Genomic DNA, 27,689 nt, shown 5'->3' with positions numbered 1-27,689 from the left:
CAAATTTTTAATCGAATGAATTACATGATGTCCCGAATAATTAATCGCGATTAATCGCATTTAATCGCATATACAAATATTTGCTGAGAAAGCCCTCATATAAAATAATTCAATATATAATGATGAAATAATTATACATAGTTATCTTTAAATATTTAAAATTATATATATATATATATATATATATATATATATATATATATATATATATATATATATATATATATATATATATATATTCAGATAATTATATATATATATTCAGATAATTAAAATGCATTACATTCTTGTGCAGAAGAGTTAATCATTGATAAGACAATACAAAAAAACGGCTTTAGAATACAATGTATATTTTACTACCATATTATTGATCATAAGTCAATCATTGGCATACAGTTCACAGCAATCCATTTTGAAAGTGAAATTGTCAATCAGTTCGAGATTTATTATGAGGGCTTGTTTAAGGACCCGTCAATTTCAACAAGCGTCAGGCATGCTTGTGTAGCGTCTCGGGTGCGTCGCTTCATAAACATAAAATTTTTAGGTCACTGTGTCTAAATACTTAGAACTCATCTTGAGATCTCTTAGTTCGAATTTGTGCTCCATCAAGTTTTTTGAATGCAAGAACGCATGTTTGTATTGTTCTGTCTGCTGGATGGTTGTTCTCTTCACTGTATAAACTGCGTGTTGCCACACAGCTGAAATTTCAATTACCGCCCTCTGGAGTAAACTGGTGGTACTACAAGCTAGCATTTCTCAGGAATCTTCCTTATTACAATCTGGGGGCATTGCGATTAATTGCGTTAATTTTTTTATCATGTTATTTTTTATAAAATAAATCGCAATGAATTAATGCGTTAAATCGACAGCCCTAATATATATATATATATATATATATATATATATATAAAGTTTGATATGAATGTCTTTTTGCAGTTACTTTGTACTTTTATATTCTCTCCCAATAGTTTTGTTCATGCTTTCTCTATTCGAATGGCTGTCCGTGCTTCATGACATCTCATAACTTTAAAATATCTATAATTTCACTTTCCCATGTTATTCTAAACTTTTAAAAATTAAACGCAGTATAAAATTCATTAGCAAACCACGAAAAATAGAGAAAACAGCCTTTTTTTCTGAAAGAAAACCTTCCTTTGCACTTAAAATGTCTTTGTGGCAAATTGCCATCTTTCAGCTGTTGCACATGTACTGCTATCAGAGGCACTTTCTAGTTGAAATGGATATTTTTACCAGCACAAACTGTTGGAATGGACCATACTCAAACTATTGAACTATTGAAACTGTGCAGCTAGACTTTTCAACTTGACATTTAACAGCCAAGCAGGCACTGGCATTTTTCCAGCCACTCCAGTGGACTTTTGGCATTGTCAAAATGATATTAGAAAATTGCCATATATGTTTGAAAAAACGTTTCTGCTTTTCAAAATAAAGGCTGCATAACACAGCTAGATCTAGAACTAAAAGTATGAGATTCCGGCTGAAGGAGCTTTCACAGGTGGCCGGCAAACTATCAGTTCTTTTGAACTTGCCGTTTTAGCTGCTGGTGATGGCCAGAAACATATCAGCATGTGGATAAGGGAAAAAAAAGATGTTCTCATGTGGAATTCGTCATCAGACTGTAAGAGGGGTTCCACACATTCATCATAACACAGATAGGGGCTGTTGTCCCATGGTTAAGCTACTACTATTCTGTTCATTGGCAGCTATTACAGTAATCTGTGCAAAACATTCTAATAACAATAATACAATAGCCTGTTGGAATTTACAGTGTAATTCTAAGCATGGTGATAGCAAAAAAATCAAACACCCATTTGGGATAATATGCAGCCACTTGCCATTTAAAAATCATGGCACAATGCAGAATAGCCAGAAAAGTTCAATCCAAACACTTGATTGCTCCCACAAGGATATTGCATACATATGCATAGAAATAGAAAATAAACATGTGAATGGTCCTTAAGGCAACCCTGTATTCTTGGAAAATGTCAATTCGATTTTTTGAGATTCAACAAACTTGAATTGAGTTAAAAAAACAAACAGTTAACCCTACAACAGCTGTCATCTATATCTGCTAGTTTTCAAACTACCACCAGCAAAAGGAGTACCCATCAGCAAAACTCTAAATAAACAGATGCTTATTATTCAGTAAACACCATAATAAGTTTACTTTACTCAATTGATTGAGTAAACTCATTCCACACTTAAACTGAGTAATTCTCCAATGCTTGTGTAATTAAGTTCACTTAACTTGGAGTTCATTTAGAATGAACCTAAATATTTAAGTTATGGTAAATAGATGCAAGTAGACTAAACTCAGATTTGCTTTTTAAATATTGCTGTTTCTAAATTATAATTTTAATTGAATGTATTTAAATTTAGATCATAGAATTACACAGCTTAAATAAAGAAAATGATTACTGATTCTAGGTGAATCATAAAATAAACTTAATTCTCCACAGAAATGCAAAAATGCCTGCACTTCAGCTGCACATGCACAAGGAGAATTTATATAGAGTTAACAGGGTCCAGCTTGACCAAAGGGGGCCAAAATCATTCAAATGGTGACATTACATGAAACAACTATTTCCAACAAAGAAAGTAATTTTCAGTAATGCCAACATTAGGGTTAACTGTGTATAAATTATCTCTCATTCTTGTTTTCATACAAATGCACATGCACTCTTTACCATTAATCAACTTTTTGTGGGTATTAAAATACTCACAGGAGCCGAACACATTCTCCCCATTAGCTTCAATCCAGTTTAAGTTTGTTTCTAATTTCTCACAGTGGGGAATGAGTTGGTTCTGTAAACACTAACCATTCCTAATTGATTTTGGACTTTATCACTGTGAAAGTTTCATTTCAGACTTAAAAGAATGGTGGAAATTAAATGTGGTTTTCAAATAAAACTTATTTTTAAAGGAATATTCCATGTTAAGCTCAGCCGACAGTATTTGTGGCATAATGTTGATTACCACAAAAAATTATCCATCAATTTATTTATTTTTTTTAAAAGGGGGAAAAAAAGAACCAAAAATCGAGTTTACAGTGAGATACTTACAATGGAAGTGAATAGGGACAATTTTGGAGGGTTTAAAGGCAGAAATGTGAAGTTTATAATTTTATAAAAGCACTTACATAAATGTTTCTGTTAAAACTGATGTATTATTTGAGATGTGGATTTATTAAATCATTTTTACAGTTGCTTTAGGGTTTGTTGACATAATATTATCATGGCAACAAGGTAAAATTGGATATAACTTTACACTTTACACTTGATTTCATCACACTAAAATCATGCTAACACATGTATCGTTTATTTCTTGTGAGTATACAGTCAGTATTTTAACATTTACTGATTGGCTCCATTCACTTCCAATGTAAATGCCTCACTGTAACCTATATTTTTGCTGGGTTTTTTTTTTTTTAAAGAAAAGGAGGGACGAGTCAAAATGTATGTTTGAAGTAATCAAAATTATACCTCAAATGCTGTCCATTGAACTCAACTTGTTTTGAATCTGGAATGTTCCTTTTATTAAAGGAACATTCATATTGTTCCTGTAAAGGGTTAAAACTTTTGGGATTTGTACATGAGGAACTTGTAATACAAACAAGGACACTCCCAACTGTTTGAGGGGCTCAGCTGAAACTTTCCAGTTATTTTCACTGTTGCATTATGAATGAAGCACAAATCACACTCCACACTCTGCTCGTCATGTCCACTTCATTTTATGTCCACTAAGTAAATAATAAAAAAAAATGTTTAAAGCAAACTTACTGCGTTAACCTCTGTCGTAAGGACAAGGACTGCGAAGCACAACAGCAAACACCTGCAATTTGAGAAAATGTACATTAGTATGTGTGGAAGGGGAAACACATGTTCTAAAACACAAATAAACAACTGGCTTTACCTCAATGTGTTCCAGTACTGTAGATGGTTCTCACCCTCCATGTGAGCCTATAAACAGATGAACTCTCTCCCTCTGCCTAATGCCAGTGTCCTGTTACTGCATGCTCAATGTTCTGAAGTTACAAATTGACTAAAGTTAGTTCTTATTGTTTCAAGGCATGCTCGACTATCATAGGATCCTCATTGCACATCTACTGTATCAAATGTAGCCTACTTGTACATTGATATTCCAATACCCTTTCCAATGTGCCGGAACACTTTGAATGATAATAGCTAACATTTTAGCAGGATGTTTGTGATAATAAGTTACCTCTTGTCCGTTATTGAAGGTGACGTGAAGGCAGAAGATTCCTCACGCTCCAGTTGCACGCGCTCAATCGTGATGCGTTCACGCTTTGGAAAAGTTGGTCAAATCCAACCTACCGAAACTGTTTTTGAAGGAAATTATTGATCTTCAGCCTTAAACTTCCCCTAACAGTGCTGAAATGCGAATGATAATTTTTCTAAACAGGGTTGTGTTGGTGCGTATTGATGGGTGGTCGCGGTCATGTCAGGGGGTGTGGTGGGCTCATCTACAAGACATTACTTTCAAAACCGTGCACATAACGTTTAGAGCAAAGATGCAGACAAACATATAGCTTAGACTCGGCTTGAAGAGAAGCAATAACTGATTGAAACGAAGAAGAATCCGTCATTAGCTTGTCCTTTTTGACATTTTCCCACAAGTGTGAAGATGCGGCTTTCATGCGGCACTCTTTTTCTTCTGACAGTCTTTTTGAGCGTAAACAAGAGTACAGCTAAGGTAAGTTCAATGAAGAACTCGAATGTTATATCGTTATTTTATTTGTAATGTCTACAGTTTGGACGCGAGTAGATCTGTTAGACTCGCGTCAGGCTTCTCGCGCGCTCAGAGAAGTTCGTAAAAGTTGTGCGCGAGTCGCTTCAGCTCAAGTTCCAGTTTTGAATTCATGTGCAAATATGTCCACTTGACGAAGTTATAGACTGTTGGGTAACGTTTTAAATGCATTTAACAACTACACTCTACAGATTTAGCAAACTAAATGCAAATTGCTTGGGAATGTAACTAGAAGCAAATATTGTTGAAGATTGATATGAAAACGATATCCAAGTATTCATCCTGTAACTCAAAGGACTGATTATACAGTATGCTACAGAAGGGCTATTCCGTAAAGTAATAAAGTGCATCATAGTCATACAAACGGTGGCATGAGAATTATTTGGCCATGCTGTAGATTCATGTACTGATTTTGTTGTCTTAATGTCATTTCTTATTTTTTTTGTACTTGCTGATGATTTAGGCATGTACAGTATTGTTTGGAGTAATTCTCATGTCTGCTTTCTACATATCTCACCTATAATTACTTGGTATATTAGCCTATTCTATTGACATGCAGTGGAGCTCTGCTGCAGCTTTTCTCTAGAGTTTATATATTTGCCCCTCCTTTTGGTGTCATCTAGGGGGTTGGAATACTCATTGCTCTCTCTCTCTCTCTCTCTCTCTCTCTCTCTCTCTCTCTCTCTCTCTCTCTCTCTCTCTCTGTGTGTGTGTGTGCTATGGTTAGCACACACTTTAGTAAACTTATTCTTAACCATCTGGCCTTTGTCTTTAATTTTTTTTAAAGGCATTTCACCACACACTTGAAAAATAAGTTACACCAAATGTTTTATTCAAAATTAGTCAAACTGTGAAACTCGTGTTTTCCCATTATGCATTTAGTTAAGATGACATGTTTTCAGTTATTTAGAGAGCTACACTGGAAATTTACCCTGGACATGTATTTCTATTGGGGGTGTGGCTGGGCGAGGGGGACTGCAGTGTTAAGCACATGCAGAGGAAGCACTCAGGAAGTGGCAGGTGTCTGGGTGATAAGTATGTGGAGGATGATTTATAGCGACATTGATTTTATAAAAACACAAATATGTTACATCTAGTGATTTTGTGAAATTTCTGAATGCATACATGCATATCTGCTTGCTAGATTAATAAACTGCCCTTGATACTGCAGCTATTTGTAGGACTACAGTAGCTGTATGTAGTTACTTATTTTATAGTACTGCTGCCACAACTCACCCTCCTACTGTTCAACAGATCATTTTAATTTTCATCATATTGGAACCATATACTGTAGAAATGTTAAAGAGTATTTGGAACATACAATTTTATATTCAAAGTGTTCTTTTAATGGAATTTGCTGGTGGATTATCACATTGCTACAATAACTCTACATCATTATTTGAATTGAACTGATATGTCACATCATGTATCAATATAAAAAGTGTAACTGTGCACTTGTTACCTTAAAGCTATAGTTCAGCCAAACATGAAAATGCTCTCATTATTTACTCACCCACATGCCATCCCAGATGTGTATGTTGCCTTTATGTGAGTTTTGTTCACCATTCACTTGCTGAGATATTCTTCCAAATATCTTTGTGTTCTGCAGAAGAAAGAAAGTCATGCACATCTGGGATGGCAGGGGGGTGAGTAAATGATGAGATCATTTTCATTTTTGGGTGAACTATTTTTTAAGGATCTATTTCTGCCTGATCTGACCCTTTAAATATATGTTTGTTGGTCTAACCCAATGTAGTGAGGTTGACTCAGCCATTAAATATGTTTGACCTGAATAAACCAGATTCAGATTTTTAGGTTACCCATCATTTTCTTTACAGCTATATTGTATGAGCTATATTAAGCCATTTTATGCAACATTTGTCAAATAGTACAGCTCAGTCATGACAACTCATGGACTAGATGTTATAATGGATATGAAAAGTTGGGTGATTTATTTTTTGTGGACTAGAGAAAACATGAATACTTGCTACAAGAAGTTGACGGTCCAATATATCGGTTTAGGCAATATATCGGTGCCGATAGTGGCACCGATATATTGGAACTATCGGACTTCACCTATTGGCAAAAATCAATGTGGCTGATTACAGACAGATTTGTATTTTTTCATTATTCCTCCATTTCTTGGATGGTTCTACAGTTAGAACTACTTGTTTCTACAGTACAACAGCGGCCTCTAGAGGTAAAAGAACAATATTTACTGACTCTGCATATAGCGCCAAGTGACTATGCTATGCACAGAGCTGGACACTTAAGAAGCTGATTTAAAACACAGGGAAAACCAAGGTATTTATGCAGTACACGTTATCATCATATATAGTCATGGTAAATTAAATCAATCATTTATGACAAACAAAATGGTATAGTAGGTGGTTTGATAATTAATATGTTTATAGCAAATTGCTGAATTAGAGAACTGCATGTTTGCCATCAGGTTGGAGAGGATGCTAACATTAGCTGTTTGAATAGTTAGACCATGTCTTAATTGTTTTTTTCTTTTCATCTGCTTTTGTCTTAATTCACCATTTTGAATAAAAATGTCAGGTATGATTCATGCAGATCTGATGAGTTTTTATTTTTAGGGGTTGAGGGGGGTCCAATTGTTTACAGTAAGTTTATAAAAATTAGCTCTCCTAAAAGGTTTTGTTAAACAGATACATGGTAATCATAGCCTAAATTCATCTCGGTGTTCATGTTGACTTAAACTAATGGTGTAGCTACCTAGAGATAAGGGATTTTATTAATTTTGGATTCTTGTTAGACATTTTATTTTAGCATTTAATAAATACATTTTAAAAAGTATTAGGCCTTTTCTACCAGCTTAGTTAACTGTATCGGCAAAGTCCACTATCGGTCGACCTCTTCTGGCTAGAACATACACATGCATACTGTGTTGAATAATTTCAATATTTTCCAGAAATCAATGTAATGGTCTTTATCGGTAACAATCAATTCGTTTTGTTCTGAACACAACATTTTACTGTTGGTTTGTGCTCTGCATGGAAATAGAAAGTATGTCTATGATCTCACAGCAGTGTCTAGTGCTACACCTATCTATATCAGCCACAATCCATTCTCTATGTCACCACAGTCTGGATCTGTTACGTAATTGATGCCGAACACCAAAAGGTGTAACCATTTGTTGTTGTTGGTTTGTTGTTTGAGGCAGGGTTCTCACGGTCATGGAAAACCTGCAAGTGTAAGGGAATTTTTAAAGCCTGTAGGTCTGGAAATGTCATGTAAATTAACAAAGTCGTAAAACGTCATGGAACCCCCAAATTCTGGTCAGAATTTTTGGGAAGCCTGTAAAGGGAAATCTTTCTGTAAGTTTCAATCTGAATAAAGTGTTTTATTAATAATAATTATAACTGGACTGACCAGTATGACTAACCGGTATGTGGCAGTTTTCGGCCAATTTGCCAAATTAAAAAGGCATTAATGTGTGTGTATGTATATTTATATATATATGTATGTAGGAATAGAATAATATAATTCCTTGGAGTGAGAGTGTACGAGGAAGGTAACATTCTGAGCTGTTCGATTCAATAGCAACTGGCACTCAGACAGCCACCAATGAGCAAAAGTTTACTTCCTGTTAGAAATGTATTTCGTACAAGGATAAATGGACCTGGAAAATTGCAAGTAAATTCTGTATAAAGGCCTTGATACATAAGAAAATATGAATAACCCTCAATTTAATAGGAAATGAAAAGCAATTCAGAAGAGGTCACCATTGTTGTTTATTGCAAGTATCCTATGCTTTGTAAATAAACTTAGAGAAAAAAGTGATACAAGTGGCAGAAGGACTGACAAATGTGATCCGTCAGTGCCAGCTTCTGCCATGCAGTGACAGATCAAACCTCTATCATCCACTGCGGGGAGCGAACAATGCAAAGTCAAACCCTATGTGCTTGCACTACCCACTTAAATGTGCTTAACATCAAGTTGGTGCTCAGTGGGTCATGCAAATGGTTTGTCCACTATCTTGCTATTGCCCACGTGACAACCTCTCGGAGTGTCAAAGGTGGCATGTGTGCCTTCGGTTGTCGACCCCGGTGAAAACCTTTTAAACATCTCCTCAAAGTACATGAGGTCTGTTCTCTTACCCACACCCCTGCGCTAATGGTACAGCCAACAGCGCAAATTGATCAGTCAATTATTTAAAAAATAATTCTAAAGTCACAATTTAGAAAAAGTAAAATTGAAGAAAAGGACAAATATCCATTCTTGAAACAAACTGTTTTTCTATTTTTGGATTGGTATGGTCTGAAAAATAAACTGTAAAGTGTTACACAGACCCCTACTGATCAAATATACCTTGAATGCATTTTAAGTTGCTTTGGATACAAGTGTCTGCCAAATGCATAAATATAATGGAAAGAACTGTTGTGTAATGAAAAAAAGAAGAAAAAGAAACGCAAAACCCACCCTAAATCCTTGCAACATCAGTTTGTGGTCCAACAAATCATGTTTTGTTTTCTCTGTTGGGAGTCTGAATATTCAAAGATGACAACAGATATGAAATATCAGTTCAGATACAAGGGGTCAAAAAGAATTTTCCTAGTGAACAAACATTTCTTTCTACTACATATAGGGATGTTGAAACCATTTTTTGAAGCAACTTTTACTCAAAAGACATAATCAAAAAGTAATTTTTTGCTTTCACAAAATTAAAATAAATCACAAACAAATTTCTCAGGAAAAATACATATAATAATAATAATAATAATACATTTTATTTAACAGCGCCTTTCTAAACACTCAAGGTCGCTTTACAGATAATAAAACAGGAACAAGGAACATAAAAGTATAAACAAACAATGATTAAATTATTAAAAAAAGGACAAGAACAGTGCATTTACAAATAAGCAAGCTGGAACAGGTGGGTTTTGAGTCTGGTTTTAAACAGGGGGAGAGAGTCGATACTGCGGAGGTCAGGTGGGAGTGAGTTCTAGAGCTGGGGAGCAGAGCGGCTAAAGGCCGCTCTGCTCCCCAGTGGGTTTGCTGGATACATAGAGCTGGGTGTCATCAGCGTAACAATGAAAATGAATGTTGAATTTGCGGAAAATATTGCCAAGGGGCAGTAGGTAGGTGATGAAAAGGAGGGAGCCAAGAACTGAACCTTGAGGGACACCAGTAGTGACAGGGGAAGGGTGAGATGTGAAAGATTTTAGTTGAATAAACTGAGTGCGGTCGGAGAGATATGAGCGGAACCAATCAAATCACCAAGTATATAAATCACCAAGGCGACATATGCTCTCATCGCATGTCACAACTCGCCCGCCATCTCCTACTCTGGTGTCAGTAGTGGCTGAGGTTGGGCAGCTTCAACGCCACAGAAGACATGCTGTCGCAGCAGGCAACACTCAGTGGAGAGTGGAGAATCCACCCCCAGGTGGTCCAGCTGATTTGGAGTCGATTTGGCAAAGCACAGGTAGACCTGTTAACTTCCCGGGAATCCTCCCACTGCCTGCTCTGGAATTCCCCGACAGGAGCCCCCGTCAGGACACAGCTAGCCCTGGGTGCTGCGCAAATACGCATTCCCCCCAGTGAGCCTTCTTGCACAGACCCTATGCAAGGTCAGGGAGGACAAAGAACAAGTCACCCTTTTGGCCCCATACTGGCCCACCCAGACTTGGTTCTCGGACCTCCCTGGCAAATTCCTCTGAGGAAGGACCTTCTTTCCCAAGGCAAAAAACCCCAGAGATGCGCTGTTGGGTCAGTGCTTTCCTTCCTGCATGAGAGGTTGGAGGGGCGACTGTCCCCCTCCACCTTGAGTGTATACGTAGCCATTTCCTTAAAGACGGCCCTCCTGATTGTGCTCACCTCCATCAAGAGGGTGGGGGATCTGCAAGCGTTCTCTGTCAGTGACACTTGCCTGTAGTTTGGTCTGGCAGATTCTTATGTGATCCTGAGACCCCGACCTGGCTATGTGCCCAAGGTTCCTACGACCTCCTTCAGGGATCAGGTGGTGAACCTGCAAGCGCTGCCCCGGGAGGAGGTAGACCTAGCCCTGTCATTTCTGTGTCCGGTGCATATTTTGTGCACCTGCTTGGATCGCAAGCAGTGCTTTAGATGCTCTAAGCATCTTTTTGTTTGCTTTCTTTGTTTGCTTTCTTACAGTCTAAAGGGAACGCCGTCTCCAAACAGAGGCTTGCCCACTGGATCGTGGACGCCATTGCATTGGCCTTCCAAACCAGGTCCATGCCCGCCCCCTTGCGGGTTCTAGCACAATCTACAAGGAGTGTGGTGTCCTTGTGGGCACTGGCCAATGGCACCTCTTTAGCAGACATCTGTAGAGCAGCGTGCTGGGCAACACCCAATACCTTCGCAAGATTTTACAATCTCCCTTGGGCAAAGCTCTCTCTGCCCCCCGTCGCTATGTTTGTAGAGTTCCCCCATTCGTGGCGGGACCTACCACTACGCCTCTTCCATATGTGGCTGCTGAGCCCATGTGTCGTATTGCCACATGTTGACCTCCCCTTTTGGGCAGGACGTGGTCTCCGCGGGGTCTTTTCCCCCTGAAAGAATAGGAAAAGAAAAGAACACCTTCCCCAATGTGTATGATAGCATTTGATGTCCCCAGTCAAATCTAAAACTCTATGGAGTGAAAACAGAGAAAAAAGGCAGTGGCTTGCACGACCTGCTCCCATGCTAGTTACGTCGCTTCCCCCTCACAGGGATGTGGGGTACAACATGTCTTTTGGGGCATTGGGGAGATTACGTGCAGTCTGATGCACCTGCTATTATGCATGCAGCAGCTTGCTTCAACCTGCATCGGCAGTTCACATAACACGGTTCAGCTGTTGTGGCGTTTTTCCATAGGGACCCCTAGTGTCACTACATCGTCGAGTGAGTGACAGAAGGGGAACATCTCTGTTACGGTTGTAATGTTGTGTCCCTCTTGCCACAATGCTGTACTAGCCGCTGAAATAGCCGGGACTGTTACGGCTCCTCAGCACAAATCCTGAATGAATCCTGAATGAATCCTGCATTCCAGCTCCCTTTTATAACTGTATGTCCGTGGTAGTGACATGCAAGTTCCACTCGCAAATTTTCATTGGCCTTTTCTCAAAGATCCGAGGTGCTCTCAAGATCGACCCTAGTGTCACTACATCGACACAACGTCACGTTCCCTGTAACAGTAACCGAGTTGTTAACAATGTCTTGTAAACATTTTCCAGCATTTATTAATCTTGGCTAATGTCAATTTATATATATTTTTTTATTGTTTGTTTATATTGTATTAACTAATGTAAATGTAAAAAAAATGGACTAGTATATGTAGAAATTAATATCAACTAAGTTTCATTGTTAGTTCCATGTTATCTAATGTACTGTAGTTAACTAATTCAACCATAAACATACCCATTAAAGGTACACAAAATAAGAAAATGCTGTTTAAAATAGTTTTAGATTGTATAGGGTTTTATTGTATAGGATACGGGGGACAATGGCTGAAATTCAATTTCAACTACCCACATATGTGTAAATGTTTATTTAGAGCAACAAAATTTGTAAACAAATGTAAAAAATAAGAGAGCAGACATCTTTACAGATAGGATGGTTTTGCTATTTTCCAGATTATTTACTCATATTTTCCCTCTATTTGAGTTTTTTTGGCATTTTTAAATCAGTTGAATTCCTTTTTGCCAGATTCTTCTTGAGAAAATGTGACAAATCCTAATGATTTGACAAGCGCTGTAACTGCTATCATTTGCACAAAATAAGCCTCAAAGACTCAAATAGCCACAAAGCAACTGTAACTTGTAATCCTGTGTTTCTATCAGGCATGCATTATTTAGCAATCTGTGTCTAATACTGTTATAAGAAGTGGCACTCATGTACCCAGCAATGTTTTATTTGTTGTAACTTTCAGTTATTTGTCTTTTTGTGATTATTCAGAGCTCATTTTGTACTTAATATATGTTTTTTTAGGGAATGCCCAATTCCCAATGTGCTGTAAGTCCTCATGGTGGCGTAGTGACTCGGAGGATGAATCTCACTTGCCTCCGTGTCTGAGACTGTCAATCCACACATCTTATCACGTGGCTTGTTGAGCACATTACCACTGAGACATAGCATGTGTGGAGGCTTCACGATATTCTCCATGGCAGTCACCATGTGCCCCACCGAGAGTGAGAACCACATTATAGCGACCACATGGAGGTTAACCCTTGTGACTCTACCCTCCCTAGCATCCGGGCCAGTTTGGTTGCTTAGGAGGCCTGGCTGGATTAACTCAGCATGCCCTGGATTCAAACTTGCAACTCCAGGGGTGGTAGTCAGTGTCTTTACTCGCTGAGCTAACCAGGCCCCATTTAAATACATTGTTTTTAGTTTTGACCATTATTGTGATTTGTATATTAATATAAAAAGTTCCGTGCACATTGCATGCTCTTCTGAAGTACATGCGTGGTAGAAAACATTGGACTGTGGAGAATCTCAAAACAAAAGTCATCACTGTTTCTTAATCTTTAGATTTTTTTCATTTACTTTACCTTTCATTTACTTTACATGTGTTCGTGCCTTGGCGGGGCCCCCCCAGGCATGTCGGGGCCCTTGGTGGCTGCCTGTTTCACCTGTAGGACGGCCCTGGTATGTAAAATAGGAGTAACTCCTAAAAATGTAATGAGTGACAGAGTGATAAACATAGGAATATTTTTGCATCTTGCAGCTAGAAACATGTATATCAGCGGTACTTATACCTATACCTACAGTATCTATAACTCACATCTATATGTCATCTATACATCAGTGACCAAACAAGAGTTATGTCATTGCATTAACAACTAGTTGTTTAGTTCGGATCTGTACACACTATGCAGAGTTATTGAAAATGTTGTTGCCACTTCTTGAATTTCCAGGTGTGACAACTGTATTAGGTTGCAGTGTGAACAGTGTGTCTCACGACAAAGAGCTTTTGAGTAAACATTCAGTAGTAAAAAAGTTTAGTCTCTCCTTTTTCGAGGTTACCCAATTATGACTCATCAGATATAGGTCATCACTCCCCTGCTAAGGACTTACTATATTACTGTTTTAATATTCTCCTAATGTACTTAATGTAGTTATGAAACCACTTGTGTCTTATCAAACCTTCTGATGGTGACAGCAATTTCCCAAATGATTTATGTGCAGTGTGTAGCTCGTTGGCCTGACCTGCCCCTTGTGGCTGCCAGTGAAAGTTTTATGTGGGCGTTTTGTCTGTCTAATTCTTGGAAACCACACATGCTGTTATTGGTCTGAGAGAAAGTGAGTGGGGAGAAGAAGAAGGGAAAATGTGACGGAACTCACTGGACGTACACACTGTTCTGCTTACACCAGATCAGGCTGTTCCGGCATCTCCCGAGAGAGGGTGGATGGAATGCCAGTGCAGAGGAAGCAACAGTTGCAACTGTTTATCTTGCTTAATCCCTGTTACTTTTCCCTTTTCACACTTGTTCATTTCTTTCACCTAGACTCAGATGAGATAGCATTTAAAGGCTTAAAACGTAATAGTTTCATATATGTTAGTCACTCTAGCATTTTTGCTATGAAAGTGTTTTAACTTAGGCCTAAAACTTTATGGTGACAACTATGAATATAAAAACGCAATTGCAACTTTTCTTCTATTTTTTCAAGTTTTTTCTCCTGTGCATAATACATCTTGTAGGCCTTTGCCGATATACTTTTCCTGCAATATTGTATTGATACAATATTTGTCAGTGTGATCAGAGCTGCTAATGAGACGTGAGATCAATTAAAACTGAACCCGCATGATTCACTCGTTCTCTCACTGACACGCTGGGTCTTTTAGACGTAGTGGCCAAGGTTTCAATTTTGATCCAATTTTGATATCATGACATATCTTGATATGCTGAATTGTGACATATGTATTGCGATATGTATCGCATCATGAGATGATTAGCAATACCTAGTGTTGTTATGATACCAAAATTTCAGTAGTCGGTACGAAAGCAGTCAAATTCTATGATTCTCGATACCAATTCCAATACCCCAAAAAATTTACAATTGCTAATATACTATATTACACACTCTTTTTTTTATCCTAGTAACATTTTTTATTTAAATGTAAATAGTAAATTAAAACAATAGTATGTTTCCTTCAAGTGTTTCTCAATTAAGTAAACATTGCTTCAAGTTTCTTTTAAAAAGGACCCTATGAAATCAATTAATTTTTTTTCTAAATTGTAAAGTTTTATTTGATCTCAAATTCCATGTTCTCCTTTTTTTCTGAATTCCATATTTTAAAGTTTAATTCAATTTCATTATCAAAATTGTGTCTTATCAGATGAATCCAAACTTTAGTCAAATTAAAACAGAAAAATTACTTTTGAACATACCATTGCAATAAAAAAAAAAATTCTAATTAAGTGCTTTTTAAAGATCCTCACAACATAATCTAAAACACAACATTGGTCTTATTTTTGTCAAATAAAGTGCTGCACAACAGTGCATCACATTATAAATGAAAACATTGATGAACACTTCTATTCAGTAACACACTTGTTGTGAGATGATCAAATAAGTAATAAATTATAGGTGAAATAATAATAATAAAATGAATAATAATAAAATACCTTTTACCGTACACTAATAATATATTTTTACTGCAATTTCTACAATTTCACGCATCAAGCTTTTGTTTTGAATAAAACTTTTATTTTGATGTGGCTATTCCGGTTCCTTGTTTTGACAGCAGTTTATACTTCCAGATAAACCACTGTTATATTACCCAGTGTGATTATTTAAGTGCAAAATGATGCAACTTAATTTTGTAAATATATAGTCTGCAGGCGCTGCACGCATCACAGTGAATGAGCGCTCTGTCATATTCAACAATAAGCACTACGCATGTGCTCAAAAAAGCTCACGGGAACGAAATTTGATAAAATACAATCACTTTGTGCGATGAACAGAGCGAAAGTTGATGTTCACTGTCAAATCATATTAACAAGGCTCTTCAACCAAATGGTGGCCATGTCAATAATATAAAACCTAGTTGGTTCTCATTGCTGCTCATGACCAAACATGACGTCATGTCGTACTTGTGGTTATGAGATGCGGTGAGAACCAATGGGCAAATAAACCCTGAGAAGACATGTGTTCCATGGTAGAAAGAAATAATTATGTTTTTGAAACTAATTGAAGGTGAGTAAATGGTGACAGAATTAAAAGAATTTGGTAAACTATTCCTTTAAAATAAAGTCATGGACAGTGTAAGAATTGTAATTTAGATTGAACGATACATTGATTAGAAGCACCCTCTCTAGAAATGTCATCTTTGACTAAAAGACAACTAAATCCTGCTAACCTGAACAGGACTTAACACTTCCAGTTCATGAACTATTGTTTGTTGGTGACTGACCACTCCTGCTTTACTAGATTGAAAGAGAAATGGGGCAGCAACAGAGTTGGACAGGTGAAATTAATTGGTGATTATGATCCTTGTTTTGGATTATCTATAAAATAATCGCAGAAATGGGTTGTTAGAAGTAAAGTTTATTTTATTACTACTGACCATCAATGAACTTTAAAGTGAAATGTATACTCTTTAACAGTAATCCAACCACACACACAACTTGTAAAAATGTTTAATGGTGTGTGTGTGTGTGTGTGTGTATTATATTCTGGGTGGTCTTGGGAAACACTCCTCATGCCCTTAACCTGTTGGTCTGCTGCCTAAAGACTTTAACAAGTTTTTGTCATTGTGTCAAGTCTTAACTTAAAGGATTATCTCAGTGGTCTATATACTAATAAAGCACTCTGTCATATATGGAGAGGAAGGTACATACTATATGGCTTTATGGAAATAGTGATGTTGCAGTTCCTTTATACCGATAAACTTTGTTGTTGGCCCATGATTAGAACAAGAATAGAACTGTAAGGCTCAATTCTCCCTAAGAGTTTCTTCTAAGTGGCCATTGAAAGGTATGTTATTAGGATGTCTGCATTTCATGTGAAGTGCACTTCAAAGGGCACTATTGGCAATTTAAATGAAATTACTATTTAGACTGGCCAATCTTATAATTTTTGTGATTAACTATATCCCATATGATTGAAAAAAAAAACATACAGTCCACACATGGCAATAAATCTTTTTCAAAAATATGTATTTTCAACAATTGTTTTATTGCAAAATTGGAAGGTTTTCTGATCCTGAAACCTTTCATTGAATCTTTGTTGCCTCAGACTGTGTTTGTGCCCACTCTTTTGTACTAAATCCTGTCTACCTCACACTCTCACAGCTCTTAATTGCCCCATTCTGGGAAACGTGGGATTGGCAGTGGTTCACGAGGAGTCCCAGATCCCAGGCTTCCTCCAGCGGAATGTGGGCTGGAGCCTGGGTAATACCCATACCAGATCCTTTGGTCTCGCTCACTGGGACTCAGCCAACTATTCTAGTCCATGATGCTTCAGACATCCATCTGCCCTGTCTGTCAAAGTAGTTTGGAGAATGACTCGGACAATGCCTGTGTAAAAGTAATATAGGGGATCGTGTGAGCTGGTGGAGCATGGTGCAAGGTCATGGGTTGAATTCCCCAAGGAACACAAAAAAATTACAAAATGTGTACAATGCACTGAACAACATCATATGTCATTAAACATGTAAAGTGCAAACATCATAGGTAGTTCACGTGTCATTAAACATGTAAAGTGCAAACATCATAGGCAGTTTACGTGTCATTAAACATGTAAAGTGCAAACATCATAGGTAGTTCACGTGTCATTAAACATGTAAAGTGCAAACATCATAGGTAGTTCTAGATTGTCAGCTACTATTTTGTAATTTGGGTAGTTTACATTAAAAACTTTTGGAAAATTGACATGTCATGTGGTGTAACATGCTATGTACTATATACAATTTAAAAAGTTAAACATTTGACATATTTAAGTTTACATATTTTGTTATACTACATGACCATTAAAAATGAACGAGTGAAGACAGGTGATTGAAAATGGTAAAAAAAAAAATAATATATTGACAAGTTAAAATATATGCTGTTTCCTTTATGTGTTATGTATCAGCTACCGGCACTGTGTACGGTTCTTTCAGGTGCTTTAATTGATATGCACATTTCCTGAAGTTCTATCCTCATTCTGATCTGCAGGACTCTTATTTTGAAAGCTTGGGCCTTCTGTTCCCCACTGTGTATCCTGAGCATCAGAACTAGTTAGAGTTTGTGTTGTGTTGAATGGTTTGTTTATGCAGCTGTCTTTGTGGATCTAAAAGACTGACTGGTACCATCTTTACTTTAGGTCATAAACCATAGATAGTTAAAGATTGTAGGGGGTGGACAGTCTGCTACATTTGTTATACTGTATAGGGGCAACATTTGAGGTATTAGGCCTTTTCAGCAAATGTCCTGCCCACATTTGATTAATTCCTTCTTCCTGTTATAAGACCCTGTGAAAATCACAAATTCACAATGCAGCTGTTCAAACAGACTCTAACAGAAATCAGGTCAAATTTATAAATCCTCCTGCATACAGAATACTGTATAGGGGGGCCAAAAGTCTGAGACCAAACAAAGTTTTAGAATTCAGAAATAATAAACTAAGAAATAAAAGTTTAAAATGTAAAACTTTAAATAAATAAATACAAATCTAGATAAAAAATCAAATGTTAACTGAATTAAAGTTAACTAATTTGTACAAAAGTTTGGATATCTACAAAACCATGCTGTGATAACATGAATGATTAGACTCACATTTTGGAGTATATGTAATGTAAATGTAAATGTAAATACAAAGGGTTAAATAAATGCTTAAAATGTTTCTCGGATTGATACAAATACAAATGCAATGTCAACTCTTGATTAGATAATCAGATAAGCTATGATTGGTGTATATTTAAATAAATTGGTTGCAATACTCGTCATGTGGGTTTGCATCCACTGATATTATAGTCATGACAATATACAGTAAATGCAATTTTTCTTTGTACAATTAGCACAGCTTCTGTGACACCAGAATACTATTTTGACCTTTAGTAAAGCCACATTAATCACATTAACCCAGAATTCCTACCAATTCGGTCAAAGAAGAGTTTGTGGAGAGCATCACACAATGAGGCACCTGTGGACTTTATTAGGAAGAATGTAGGCTAATTCAGTTTGTCTTCACTGTTAAGGATCAGGTGAACAGGGTGATCTTTAAGGCAAGTCCAAAGAAGACAGTTGTAGGCAAATAGAGCCAAGGTCTGATCACATAAAGTTTTGGATCAAAGTAATTCCCAGTTCATGTGATTCCAAGAATTAGAAAGTGGGATGAATTTAATAAACATGTGCACAATGTTTGTAGTCAATGCAAATCAGCATCTTATTCTCTAACCTTTTGCCATCCAGTTTAACCAGACACTCAATGTACTGAAATAGCACCATGCACATTTTAAATAATGAGACTGTCATCCTTTAAAAAACAAAACACGAATCCCTTCTATGTAAATTGTGATTATTATAGATTGGGATTTATTCAGGTAAAATTTTGTGCTTTTTTTCTGATGCCAAAATGTATATAATTATCAACTGTGGAATGCACAGAATAAAATAAGAACATGGTAAGTAACAACGAGGGACAACTTGATGGCAGTATATAAAAGTAAATGTATTTTCTTTTTGGTTGCCAGCTGACATAGTCATGTCATTTTACAGATACATCAGTGATGAAAAGAAATTCAAATTATATTTGTTTTTTTCTTTGATACAGCACAAAAAAGAAAGAAGAGATGACTAATACAGGCATATTGTACTGTGTGAACTCCTGTGTGAATTTATTTTGATCTTTTAAAACCAAAAATGATAATGCTCTATTATAATACATGTACATAATATAATAAATTATAATATAGAGCATTTGGACCTTTATCACATTTAAAGCCTTTATTCAGAATTGTTTTGCATTCAGAGCCTTTATTATTTTAAAGGACCAAAGAAGGACAATTATATTTGTGACCTCAACATATGCAAACCCCCCATACCCAAAATGGTTTGTTCCCCCAAACCCCCCCCCCCCCCCGCCCCCGATGTTCAAGACATGATTATAGCCTTGTCTGACATTAACTGCAATCATCATTTCTCTGTATCTACACTGAAATCAAAGAACAGCGCCCACTTTTTCAGCAAGAGAGAGCAGCAAATAAATGTAAATGGCATAAAACAATAAATATCAGGACAGATTAAAAATAAGTATTTTGTCTCCCAACAGTTTCTCCTCTCATGCGCCTACTTTTACTATTGGATTTGGTTTTGATTGCTGTAATCGGCTGCTCCACCCCTTGTCATGCAGCATGCTGTGTCTGTTTACAGTGTTGACGGTTTAGCACTAGTAGCTTGTGCACAAGTTCCATGTGGCTTGGTTGTATTAGCATTTCACTAAAAACACCATAATTTTCTCATGCATGTGGATTTTTGGATCAGCTGGAAACGTATCAGACAGAAAGCAGACACAGATGTTATTTCAGTTACTAAACCTGAAGCCCATCTGACATCCAGCTCTAAATATAGAGCAGAGCAACTGCGTCAGTTCCAAAAAACATAATGATGTTCCAACCTAGACCATCCTGATCTGTTCAGGACATCAAGTAAGGAGACTTCCTGCCTCTAAACAATGTAGGCTTATTGTTAGCTTATGCAAGGCATGGCATTTGGCTAAGAAAATCACAATGTTCTTAACTCTTGTTGACATTTGGTTTATCCATGGAATAAATTGCTCTAAATAATTACAGTAAAGAAGATTTTCTACTACGTAATTCCTGAGTTGTCCAGATCCAGATGTTTCTCTCCAAAGTGTGAGTTACTGTATTACAGTGGAGCATGAAGGGGTTTGGCATATGCATTTGTCATATGTCTGTGTGTGTGTGTTTATGTGCATGTAGGCAAATGTCTTCCCTCCCTGTATCACCTCTGTGACCATAAAAGAAAGCATTTCCTCAACTTGAATCTCTCAAGGCCAGAGAATCTGTTCTCAAAACATAGTTACCATAGTTCTTCCATAGTATCTATAGTTCTAACAGTGGTATTTGAATAGGTAAAATGGTTACAAGTCTCCTCACTACCATGGTGAGTAACTTTGGTTTCTATATAAAAAAATAAAAAAAATATGGCATTTATGCAATGAAAGAAAAGTAATCCAAACACATTTAGAAACTATTTCTGCCAAAATACTATAGTTATTACAGGTAGTATTACTAATTTACTACAGTCAATCCATGGTAAATTTTGGTAAGAGTTGTGATTTGTGGATTGAAAAGCATTCTTATTTATGTCTGTGCATGGCACAGTTTTCATTGTCAGTGCTGTTTAAAATATTGATGCCATTTCATATTGTATTAAACTAGTTTACACATTGAGACATATGGGTCCCTGTTTTAAGTGTGCAAGCATTACGCACAATGCAATGCCTTAAGTCATAATTGCAAAGTCAGTGGGCATGGCCATGAAGTGTTGGTATTTTCGTGCAGGCATGCGTAAGTCTAGGCGCAAGTGGGTTTGGCGAAATCGTGCTCGCAAGGCGCTAATAAACCGCTAAAAACCCCCAATGGGGGTTTTTCTACAACACCATCTCCGTCCTATTATACAGACCATTTCCTGTCAAGCACCAGTGATATAAACAAAAACAGAACATTTCTAAGAAGTTGGTTGTGAAAATGAACTGTATGCAGTGAATTGGAAGAATAAAAATATCTATTTACATTATTTTGTGCATTCTTGTTAAATGGGACACACTCCTTTTATTCGCATGGAAAATGTGCTTTAGGATATGGATGTAGTCTCCGTTAAATTACAGGGAATATAAGTATTATTTATAATTTTCATCTACTAACACACAAATCACGGCTAGTATTAATATTAGTGCTGGGAAATTTAACGCAATGATTTCTGCGATTAATAGTTTCTGTTTAACACGTACATTTTTTTTTAAAGCAATTAATGCAGTATTTGAATCTAGAATATGTAACAGAAATCTCATAATTTTTTGTTGAAAAAAATGGCTTTAACAGCGATCATCAAGAAATTATTTGTTGTTCTGTACTTTCATAATTTGGACATTAACTTTATTACCACCTGCTGGTAAAATCTCCAAACTGCAAACATAGAAACTGAATTTGGACTGTGCTGAGTTAAGAGGTGGTTTTGAATGTCTTAGTGCAAGGACCAAATTCTTAGGAAAATAGCAAATTGTGCTTTGTGCCACTTAATTTACATACAGTACACCCACAGTTTGCATGCTTACAGCCACCGTAGCGCAAACACTCCCACCCATGCCTATTTGTGCTTTGCGCTGTCACGGAAATTGCATTTAGAATTAGCGCTCTCATGCAAATTGGATAAGATGCCGTGCACTGTCGTAGCGCTGCGCTTTGTGCACTCATGAAAATAGAGCCCTTGGAGTTTTCCAAAAGACAATTATGTAACACATCCAAACAGGTTTTGCAATCTGCACTGCTCTTCTAACTGGTCCATGAGTGCGTTGATAAGGGTCTGCACTACACAGTCAAGACCAGTCCGCGAATAAAAGCATCTGCTCTCTTTTTAATCTAATGTGTTGATAATTGATCCGGATATCGGCTAGCGCTGTTGTGAATTATCTTATCTGCGCGTTTGAGTATAGAGCACCTGCTCTGCGTTTGCACCACTCTATCCATTGAGTCGTATTGTGTACGGAGTGGCGGTGGTGTAGTGGTCTAAGCACATAACTGGTAATCTGGTAATCAGAAGGATGCTGGTTCGAGCCCCACAGCCACCACCATTGTGTCCTTGAGCAAGGCACTTAACTCCAGGTTGCTCCAGGGGGATTGTCCTTGTAATTGACCTCTGTAAGTCGCTTTGGATAAAAGCGTCTGCCAAATGCATAAATGTAAATGTAAATGTATTGATAACTGGTCCAGATAGAGCTGTTTTGTTCAGTTTTTGAAGCGAGCAAAATACAATCCAAAAATAAAGGTTAGGATGACAGTGGAAAGTGCTAACTGAATAATTTACTGAAATCCCAGTGAATTAAGTCTTTTGAATCAGTTCACCAAAAATATTTTTTCATTTTCGTTCATTGAACTTTTCTGCAAATTAAGCCTTTAGGCCAGTAGATGGCGACAAATGGGCATCTTTTACGTTTTGAAATAGTAAATTGTTCTGAACCAAAAGCACAGAGTTGTTAACAGAGTCCAATTATCCTTTATTAAAAATGTGTGTGTGTACAGTTCTACTAAGAGACTTCAGCTCTGGTGTGTTAAGCATCATAAGCATTTCTTCACAAATGACAACAAAGCATATCTATCATATTGTGAACTGCTGAGAATGTCTTTTTATCAAGCTATATGAAAAAGACAACAATACTAGCCTAAAAACGAGAATGCTGAACTGAGATTGCTGAACTGAACTAACGACTAACCTGCTCCTCTCATTAAGTCAGTCAGCGGATCCCCGTTCATGCACTCGGATGCTATTGGCTTGCACTATAGTCAGTCTTTAAATGCAAGAAAAGCCACCAAAGCAGTCTCGCGCTTTAAACTAGAGCTCATTGGCATCAAAAGGGAGAGACATCAGTGAACAAGAAATGTGAATGAGTGAGTTTATGGAGGTGAACAAGAATTATCCGTTCACTTAAAAGATTTGTTCAAAAAGTCCCATTCGTTCACGAACGAAACATCATTATAACTGATTGGTCAGTGAGACGTTCCGATCACCTGACATCCTACATTTCAGAAATTAGCTCCCTGGCCACATAAAATGAGGTGGTGGGTCGGCCCTCTGGCTTTGAGTTTGACACATGTGATGTTCAAATTTGCCAAGATACCAAAATCTGCAATCAAAAGTCAAAAGAAATTTCAATATGACCTAAACATTTTTACCAGAAGCTTCAGCTATGTGATCCAAAATATTTTGTATTTTATTGCCTCATTTGTGTCTATTTTTATTTCGTCTAAGGAATAATTGGAGAAACATCTGAGACAAAGTAGAAACATGAATCTGTCTCCTGAGCTATTAAAAACAAGAACAATCTCTGTGCATTAATCTTCCCCTGAGAAGGCCTTAATAGAAACAACTCTTCTCATGGCCCTCACACTCACATGAGGCTTCACAAACCGCTTGCTAAAGTCTCTCTTTGCTACACTCTGTCCTTTTAAGATGCCCTTCTAATTCAGTTAAGAAAACTTGACAGATCCCCTGACCTTGGCATTGTTAGCGCCAATGCTCTACCAGGAACACAGATGGACAGATGCCCTGCAAAACATCCTCACCCCTGTTTAGGACAGCAACACTATTTTAAGCAGGTTTATAACAACGCCTCTGAGTATTTGAGTCTTTTCTTAGCAAATTTGCTCTCTGTCCACCAACTATTTCTATTCTCATGTTTTAGGCTTTTACTCCTGTTTTTAGAGTCTGACCTGTGCTCTTGTTCCATTGGGATCTCATTGTGGATTTTCTCAGTGTCTTGCACTTTCCCACAAGAAGAGGAAAAACAGCTTGAACGATTAATCAGATTTACCACCCTCTCTTTGAATAACACCAAAACATGGATAACTTACAAAAATCAATATTCCTTTCTAATCACATTATTAAGTTTTATCAAATGGCAAAATGCACTTAAATTATGTTCAGATAGCATTTGCACGTAGCTTCGTTGTAAACACAGGGTCATGTCGAGTTTATCTCATTGACATTTATGACAGACAAAGTATTTGCTGATGGTTGGGTGTTTTGAAATAGCATTCATACTTAAAGCATGGAATAGATCAAGTTGTGTTCATGTCGTGCTGTTTTGGAAAGTTTTCTCCCACTTTTTGGATCAATTACTGTTCAGTGGACTGTGACAACATAACATAATAGACATGCCTCCAAGTAGGCTCTTATTATTTTCTCTTCTTCACAGAAACTTTCACACAAACACACACATAATTCTGTAGCCTTGCATTCTGCATTGCTGATGTTTAAATTTGGGCTATGCATGAGTCTTAAATTTGCAGTGAATTGTCTAGACAAGTGCAGTTCAGTTTGGTGTTTTATTCAAATTTGCTTGGTAAAAACTTGACACTGCATAATCAGTATTTGTGATTGTGTCTTGTGTGTGAGTATGTGGGAGTTTGTATGTCTAGCTGTTTTCATGACAGATTGCTATTAGTCATTAGTGACAGCTTGTGGACAGACAGACATAACTATAGTCTTTAAGCACCCTGTCAAGGCAGGGAAACCCTCTGTGGCTGAAGGTTTAGTGGGTTTCCCTTCTTGTGGGTCTGACTGGCCTCCTACTGTACACACAGCAGAATGAGTTTGAGGAGGCAGTGAGAGGGAGGACAGAGACTTCCACAACGACTTGAATGGGCTACCTGGTTGTCTATTTCCTACATTGGCAGCTAATGTACCTTCTAAGGCAGAATCCTAACTGATAATTAACCTCAATAGTGATCAACTTGGAACAGACTTTATAGGCATAACCTTTGTGTGCCAAATAGCACTGATAAAGGAATGCACACAGGAGACTTAACTCCTGGATGTTATATGGCTTTAAATAATTTTTGTCAGATTTTCTAAAATGTAGCCCCTAGCACCACTTTGTTCTCTAGCTCCCCCATCTGCTCCACTGGGTACTGCATCTTTCTCACAAATTTCATACTTAGCTCTCAACTGAACACATGCACATGTCCACACACACAAACACATACAGAGAGAGTTTTTTTTTTTATATATATATAATTTATTTATAGTTTTGAACAGGTAATATGTTAGTAAATACGTTTGCTAACATGATAGTATATGATATGGGGCTAAAGGCCCCCCTATTGGATGTTATTTTCCCCGGAGTCTTTACACTGATGCACACACCACAACCCCAGAGACCTTCTACCAAGTAGAAAATGAGCTCTTAACACTATTTGATGTACATAACAAGCACAGATAGGACAAGTATTTTTCAGCCTATGTATGGCACATTTTAATAACCACAGAAGCACACCAAATCTTAACTATCAACAAAATGCAGAATGAGACATTTTTGTCTGCAAGCACTTATCATGGTATGTTCATAGCGGCACTCAACACTGGCGTTGTCGCTTTGACGCAACATCATAACCCAGCTTCACGATTGCTGAAACAAAGCAGAGAGCCACAGTCTACCTGCAAATTAATATTGTGGAGGATGAGAGATTAAGATATTTAATGTTCTTTGCAATAAATATGCAACCTATGTGTGGGACAAGTTATTTCAATTAGTCAAACTCCCACTTAGACTTTGGGAAATGTTTAATGTTACTTGAATTAGTGCTATTTTAGTGCAATGTCTTTATATTGTGGAAGGCTTTGTATGGAAAATGTTAAGGGGATCTATTATGCAAAATTCACTTTTACATGGTGTTTGAACATAAATGTGTGTTGGCAGTGTGTGTACACAACCACCCTATAATGCTAAAAATCCACCCAGTCCTTTTTTTTTAATCCCCATTAATCATAAGCACTGTCTCAGAACAAGCCGTTCGCAGATTCTGTACAAAGTGACATCACTTTGTACAGACCCTGCCCATGACTGTTGAAGGACACTACCACTGCCAAAATTTGGCATTTTCAACATGGTATAATAAATGATCTGTAGGGTTTTTTGAGCTGAAACTTCACAGACACATTCTGGGAACACCAAAGATTTAAATTACATCTTGTGAAAAGGGGCATAATAGGTGCCCTTTAATAAAGCATTATATTGTTACATTTTGTTTTGTTATACACTAGTCAAGAATTTATGCATTTTTAATGGTTTACAATTCAGGTAAAAAATGACCCAAAGTAAAAAAGCAGGGTGCAGTTTCCATGCAATGGTAAGGCAGCTAAGGCAATGAAAGGGGGACTGCTCTGTTAAGCATCTGAATTGTGAGTTTACAATAGTCACTTTTCCACTGTCGGGCCAGTGCAAGCCAGGGCTATCAACTGGCCAGCCAGGGCCAATAGACTCGGACCTCAAGCCTCAAAACTAAAATCGATCTGCGCTCCCACCTTTGGGTCAATAACTCTGCTGCATTGCCCAAAACCCCACCCTTAATACGCAGCTGCGGTGCCAACATTATACACCCTGCCCATTTCAAACGCAAGAGGGTAGCTCAAGCTGATGTTATCTAGTTATAAAAAATGTCAAGTTTATACAGAATGTAAACAGAAAGATAAGTTAGAGTTGACAACTCAATGACTTTAACTGCCATGGGGTCCCGAGTGGTCTCTCCACTAACAGCGGGATGATGTCCCAGCACACAGTCTATGAATGTTCACCGAACCATGGTCTCTTTGGGCACCGCTTTGTCCATTGGAAATTTTAACGGATTTGTACAGTGCCCACATTTAAAAAAAATATTTTTTCCCTGAACCTGTAACATTGTGCGCTGAATACACAACCTGGGAAGTTTAGCGAAACTCCAGATTTGACATTGAACCCGTCTCAATCCCTGGTTGGCCTTGTTTGGCCCAAGGGTAATCATTGGGAAAATTGGCCCAGAGAAAGCACAGAGGAGGCATGATGAAGCCCAGAAGTGACAGCGGGAATGCAACTGGACCTGGCATTCACTATACCCTCATTTGGCCCGATTGTGGAAACACGACTATTGATTGATTTTTCCACTGAGCTTGTTGCAGTGCATTATGACATTGCTATCTTACATTCTGATGTTATTCTGCCTTTAAATGTGGCCAAAGGAGGCATTATAGAAGTCAGCATAATTAGGCTGCCTACCTTTTCGAACATCCTTTACGTTGGAACAGCCTTATTGCCTATTTTTCTTTCAAATCAATATGTTTTGGAATATAGCCAAAGTCTTGCAAACACATATATCCAAACCACTGCAGGAAATCAACACCAGGACTGTAAAGGACATGGTTAGAAGTGTACAGAAAAGTTAGCCTGTAGAC

At 37.4% G+C, this 27,689-nt stretch overlaps 2 protein-coding genes across 2 annotated transcripts in view; one reads left to right on the top strand and one right to left on the bottom strand.

Moving 5' to 3' along the window:
- The window catches only part of col4a2 (collagen, type IV, alpha 2), a 152,480-nt gene extending 148,059 nt beyond the window's left edge, over positions 1–4,421 (bottom strand). Inside the window, exons 1-3 of the mRNA XM_052142379.1 lie at positions 4,243–4,421; positions 3,934–4,045; positions 3,801–3,852 (exon numbers count right to left, since the gene is read on the bottom strand). Coding sequence (XP_051998339.1) covers positions 3,801–3,852; positions 3,934–3,974 — 93 coding nt within the window. The 5' untranslated portion in view covers positions 3,975–4,045; positions 4,243–4,421. The remainder of the gene's footprint in view (positions 1–3,800; positions 3,853–3,933; positions 4,046–4,242) is intronic.
- A 98-nt stretch (positions 4,422–4,519) lies between these two features.
- Positions 4,520–27,689, top strand: part of LOC127654867 (collagen alpha-1(IV) chain-like) — an 84,211-nt gene continuing 61,041 nt past the window's right edge. Inside the window, exon 1 of the mRNA XM_052142380.1 lies at positions 4,520–4,734. Within this exon, the coding sequence (XP_051998340.1) occupies positions 4,666–4,734 (69 nt within the window). The 5' untranslated portion in view covers positions 4,520–4,665. The remainder of the gene's footprint in view (positions 4,735–27,689) is intronic.

Source organism: Xyrauchen texanus, chromosome 14, assembly GCF_025860055.1.
Source record: "Xyrauchen texanus isolate HMW12.3.18 chromosome 14, RBS_HiC_50CHRs, whole genome shotgun sequence".
Taxonomy (NCBI): Eukaryota; Metazoa; Chordata; class Actinopteri; order Cypriniformes; family Catostomidae; genus Xyrauchen; species Xyrauchen texanus.
Note: the sequence above shows the minus strand (reverse complement) of the source record. Positions and strands in the feature narration are given on the sequence as shown.